The 5964-nt window shown below is 50.0% G+C and overlaps 1 protein-coding gene across 1 annotated transcript in view; it reads right to left on the minus strand.

The window, feature by feature from the left end:
- Zadh2 (zinc binding alcohol dehydrogenase domain containing 2) overlaps positions 1-5954 on the minus strand; it is an 8408-nt gene extending 2454 nt beyond the window's left edge. Inside the window, exon 1 of the mRNA XM_008850673.3 lies at positions 5621-5954. Coding sequence (XP_008848895.1) covers positions 5621-5829 — 209 coding nt within the window. The 5' untranslated portion in view covers positions 5830-5954. The remainder of the gene's footprint in view (positions 1-5620) is intronic.
- Between the last annotated feature and the right edge of the window lie 10 nt (positions 5955-5964).

Genomic DNA, 5964 nt, shown 5'->3' on the forward strand with positions numbered 1-5964 from the left:
AGTCCTCACTATATACAAACTTCACTGGAGCTCTGAGTTGGGAATTAATTGGTCTCTTAACAGAGATGTTAAAAACAACAGTGGGATAAAATATATTCAAGAAGCACACTTGTATTGATTCTGGCAGCAATTTAACACTTCAGACAATAATAGTAATGACAATGGTATTATTAAAGATTGATGGAATGTGCGAGGTCATCTGTGCTACATGTTACTGCCCTGGTTGTTTGAAGCTCTGCAGCAAATTTTCTCTCTGATGTAACTATGCCCAACGTGAACATATGCATTTTGATTAATTGAACGAAAATTGGGGAGAATGATTTTTATGCAGCATTCAGCATTTTACAGGCCCTTTTAGATGAAAAGAGAAGCAAATCTTCACTGTATTTTCCTCAACAAGAAGCAGACATAACCTGATTAATAGCAGATGACTGCCTTCATTTTGGTATCCAGACTCACTTTAATTGTGAGGCCAGTATTTTTACCACCTCAGCATACCTCATAACAAAAATATCCCCATACACAGTAGGGGAAAGGCCATCTACTAAGAATGTCTGACACAAATGAAGAACCCTCCTCAGAAATGCCATTTCCCCTGTAAGAAAGTATAAAGATGGTAGTACCTGGAGGCAATAGAAAAATTAAAAGAATTTACTTTTAATTTAATAAATCAAAACTGTCTTGTGTAAGGATACAGTTTTACTGTATACGAATAATACTTTGTAATTTTAAATGGTGCCTTGTGAGTATCCAGTCTTAAAGAAAGATCTCTATTGATGGTGCAAATAAGTGGGAAACAGTTGTTTTTTCAGAAGTCAGCTCAACATGGTTCCAATAACTCCTTAAAATTCTGAACCTACAGATGAAGTACAATAATGAAAAGTGGGAAAGATAAATTTTGCTTAAAAATTAGCATTTACTGCTGAGATACCTACATTTTATTTTTGGAGGTGTGTGTGTGTGGGGGGAACCTGTTATTTTCCCTTTAAATTTCCATAATTCTCCAGACAACCTTTCTGGAAGGGCTAGCTAGCTATCTGAAACTTGCTTCTGGATTTCCCAGGGCCAGCAGCAGCTCATTTCCCTGCTCTCTTTGGCTACAAAGCTAACTCCAGAAAAGGAGCTGGAGGCGATGGAAGTGATCTCAGGGTTTGCTTAGCAGCAGGGTGATGGGGGTGGGGTGGGGGCAACTGTCAGTTATCCTCGGAGCCCCCACCCCACCCAGTGCACTGTTAACCCTTCCTGTGCCCCTCCGGGCTATGTCCTCACTTAGGCTTCTCAAGGCCCAGCCACAGGGGCCGCCCCTCCATCTGCAGTAGCTCCCAGAGATGCTGGAGGCAGTTGGGCCCGGTGCTGCAGCCCTGGGAGCTCTGCAGGACCTAGACGAAACGATCCCCTTTCCCCTTCCCAGGCAGTGGTTTGCCACCTCCCTGGAAGAGGTGAAGATGTAGCAAGACATACTGGCGGAGGAGAGGAGGGGAGGGTGCACAAGCTCAGGGCGTGCGCAGCCAAAGCCAAGTTTGGAGGGGTTGAGAGTGGGCTCTTCTGGAGCTGGCATGGCTGCAGCCGGCCAGCAGAAGATTGGGTTGACCACCCGGCCTCGCTGAAAACCCACAGCGGGTCACCCTGGCAATGAGCACCGGCAGTCGCTGGAGAGGTGGCGCCGACTCACAGGCCCCCAAACCTCGCCCGGCTCACATCTCCCCTGCGGCGCCCTGGCAGGCATGTCGTGCGCCAGATGTGGGCGCTTCGGGTCGCTCTCCGCTGGAACCTCGGCTTCCCACCCCGGAAAGACTCAAAGACCCAACGTCCTGATCCGGAGCCGCCAGAGACCGCTGCACAGACCTTAGGTTCCAGACCGGCTGCTGGGCTTCCCACCCCATGCACAAGTTCCTCCCAGCCCCCAGAAGGCTGCCAGATGATGACCTTGGCCGGCATGCACCCCCATTTATTGCCCTGCAACCCTGCCCACTTATAACTCATCCTCATCCCCTTAGGGAAGGAGGCTCCAGCAACTGCCTACAGCCCGAGGCTTCCGGTCCCCGAACCCTCTCCTGGGTCCTGTGACCCCGGTGGGGTGGAGGACTAGTCTCGACCCACTACCCCACTCTGACTTTGGGTTGCTCGGATGGTGGTGACGGTGACCCGTCACTGTTTGGGATGCACTGTGGTCTTTACCTGGGCTTTACGAAAAGCTTCAGGAGGTTTGCGAGTCAGTCTTCCACTCCCCCAGAAATAAGTTCAAGGGCAGCAGCCTCAGGGGGAAGAGGTCCCAGGTCTGGGAGCAGGGATGGGAAAGGAAGGGGAGCCACTGAAAGGCAGGAGAGACGCTGGAGACCCTTCCTGCACCCCACTTTAATTGAAAATGTGTCGGCAATGATTACAGGATCCCAGCTATCCGAAGGGAAGAAACACTGGCAAAACTGAAGTCTAGGAACCCCATGAAAAATAAATGGGACCGCACCTCACCTGGTGTTCCCCAAATGTATACCCCTTTAAAGCCACCCGCTTATTTATACTTATTTATACCGAGCTTCTTCGTTAAGTTCATTCTGGAACAACGCGACCCTGGGGTGTGTGGGGGGGCACATTTTCCTTCGAATAAACACCAAACAGGAAAATGAGTCCACAGGAAGAGGCTTGAAAAGTGGATGACAAAACAAAGAACAAAGTCGCCCAAACCAGACTTTCCTTGAAAAATAAAAACATTAAAAAAAAAAAAAAACAAAAGAAGATGTAAAGGAAAGGGGCAAAAATTTTAAAAAAAATCTCAGTTTGGAGAGTTTGGAGGATGAACAGTTTAGCCTCCCCTGTAAGCAACAAACCGTTTATCACAGCACCCTCCCCCTCCCCCACCTCTCACCGCCATTTCTAAAAACTCTTTGCTCCATTATCTTACACTTGAGCAGAAAATCATTAGGAATATTTGGAAACGAAATAATCTGTCACTCTCTTACGAAAAAGCCAAGAATAGCGCACAAACGGACTTGATCTGAGCGTATCTGTCTCACATTTTTTTCTCTTCCTAGGACTGGGCAGGGTGAGAGAAAGGAAGTAGTCTCCGGTGCTTAAGGCTGAGAGGTGAGGGCTGGTAAAGGAACGTCAATTACTGATTCCGAGGGGCTTTATGATAACACCCTCCACACACTTTTCCCGATTGTAAACTTTATTGTCTAAAGCCAGGGGTAGCTCGCATGCGCTGCCCTCTTTCTAAATGAAGCAATGGATTTTGCTAACTAGAATGTGATGTGGAACATAGTTCATAAAGAAAAAAGTCAGATAGAGCACCATTAAAATCTCACAAAACCCAAATAAATGAATTTGGGCTCAATCCATTCATTCCAGAGATTTTGTTATGCTAAAAGTGAGGTGCACTTGCATAAAATTTTAATGCAATTAGCTATGGTTAGGAGAGGTTAGTCCTGGATTAAAATGAACTAACTTTAGGTAAATTATTAAACCTCTGCTCCTTAAAATAATAAAATAAAATAAAAACCGGGAAGAACACTGATACTGTTCACAAGAATAAAGGACATTCCTACAGGAAAGGAGCCTTTCCAAAAGAATATGGAAAGGGGGAGGTGAAGATAGCTTGCTTCCAACTCACACAAACTGGCTACATTTCCCCCCTGTTGTGGATTCAAGGTAGAAGTTAGAGGTCAAGTTGCTTACATAAATAAACCACTTATATCAAAGGGCTTCTAGGCAGCCATGGAAGCAAAAAAGAGGCGTGATTTTTAAACAGTTCGAACCGCTGATTTTTAAACAGGATAGTCTACGCTCCTGCGCTCTGAATTCAGGGATCCCAGGAGCACCCGAATCAACTGAGGTGACCTTGGGCATCCATGGGCGCTGCCACAAGAGAACAAACGTATGAAGAGGGGGAAAGGAAGGAGGATGGAGTGACAGTAACTACTAAAGGAGAGGCCCCAAGACCTGGGCAGCAGAGTAGCCTCCACCCGCGGTGGGAGTCCCACCTCGCGGTTACTTTCATACTTCAACACCTTCCAGACTGGCCCCTTGTGGCACCCTTCTCTATGTCACACCTGTTTCAAAAAGGGATTTCATTCCCGCAGTTGTGTGTGTTTATTAGTATTTACATTCAATACTATATATCACAGCAATAAAAGAAAGTGAAAGCCCTGCGTGCAACTTTTTCCCTCCCGGTTGAAGTTTGTTTGGAAAGCTTTTCAGTCTATTCTGGGCTGAACTTCTAGCAAATCATTGCTCTCTGGATGCATTACTACCTGAATACAAACGCAAGCCCTTCTTTCTAAGCTGGCAGGGCTCAAATTCTTAGTCTCCACAACCTCAGCATTTCATTACACAATAAAGCAGTTCTCTGCATCCAGGCAAGCATGCAAAAGGACGGGGACACACACACACACACACACACACACACACACACACACACACACCATTGAAGCTACACTCCATCTACCCCCTCCATTCAATCCCACCCACTGCTCACTCAACGCTAAGGTTCCAACAGGTTTCCAAAACTTTCATGTCACAAATCAGCATTCTTCATTCCTACAGTCTTGTTTGAGAGTTGACAGGAATCTATAAACTGGACTGGTTGAATAAATTTTGTACCAAGACACTTGGGTAGGAACATTTCATCCTGCAGACCTCACAGGGGACTGGAAGTACTTTCTAGCAGTTTACAGTCTGGATACAGTCAGAACTAACGCCTCCCTTCCGTAATTTTATCCAACGAGCAAAATGCCACGAAGGAACCATTCGGATGGGACCCAGCAGGCCAAAGGGCACAGAAGATCACCTCCCTGCCAGTCCCGCAGTGAGGGAAGGCTCTGCTCAGTCCTCAGTGGGTATGGCCGGGGCCAGATCATAGCGAGGTCTTAATTCCTCTGCTTCACTTACTAAAGATTAGTGAGGTGGAAACGCATTAAGGTGGGAAGCATGGGGGTGGAACAAGCAGGTCTGTCCACTACCCGTGTGCCACCTGAATGTCCGCAATGCAGGCAGGCAAAATGCTACCATGCCCCCACCGTTCGCGGGCCCAGCTCGGCGGGTACACTGTTCTTTGCACTTAGATGACAGAGCACAGTAACACCGCACTGATGATTCACGGACCACAACAGCTAGGTGCACACCAACACACTCAAGGCAGGCTCCGCCAAGACAGGCCGAGGGGACAGGAAAAAGCAAGTCGAACCTGGGTCCCTTTCCTCCAATGCACGGTTACCTAAATGTCGCGGTGTGAGTCCGGGCTGTTGCTGCTCCACTAAAAATTATGTCAACGCAGGAATCGTGGGTGCGCGCGGGTGGGCCGGGCGGGGAGCCTCTCTTTCTGGGTCCCGTCGGTTTTATTTAGGGAGCGGGAGGGGGAGGAGGGAGGGCTGGGGGAGGGGAGGGGAATCCCAAATTAAAATAACCCCCAGATATGAGGACGTTCGGTGGCATCGGATATTCACACCAGCAAGTCACATTACATTCGCCTTCGCCAGATGGCGGCGGGTTCAACTTCCAGGGATCTCGCAAAGTCAGGCTGTGCGCCCAAGCGCGCGCTGCAGTGTGGGCACGAGGGTGGCCCGGGACAGCCTGGAGCCGAGCTGCGAGGGCCGGGGACCGGGGCGGGGCCGCGCGCCGGGCTCACCGGTTCCGGACGAGGAGGTCTCCGTCCCCGGGGAGCGGCACCGGGCAGTCCCGCCGCAGGGTGACGGCCTCGCCGAAGTTAGGGCTCAGCCGGGTCACCACCAGCTTCTGCATAGTTCGGGGGATGGCGGAGCCCTGGAAGTCCAGGAAGTGACGGGCGTACGACATGTCCACGATGGCCCGGGCTCCGGCGGCTGCCAGCCACAGCATAGCCGGCGATGGGCTCCGCCCGCTATCTGCGCCTCCCCTGGCCAGGGTCGCGCCCAGCCCCGGCCGCACTGCTCCGCCAGGCGCTGCGCGGGCGGGTCCGCCCCTCCTCCGGCCCGCGCCCTCCCCTCCGCGCCC

The sequence above is a fragment of the Nannospalax galili genome, unplaced genomic scaffold (assembly GCF_000622305.1).
Source record: "Nannospalax galili isolate Female #2095 unplaced genomic scaffold, S.galili_v1.0 scaffold243, whole genome shotgun sequence".
Lineage (NCBI taxonomy): Eukaryota > Metazoa > Chordata > Mammalia > Rodentia > Spalacidae > Nannospalax > Nannospalax galili.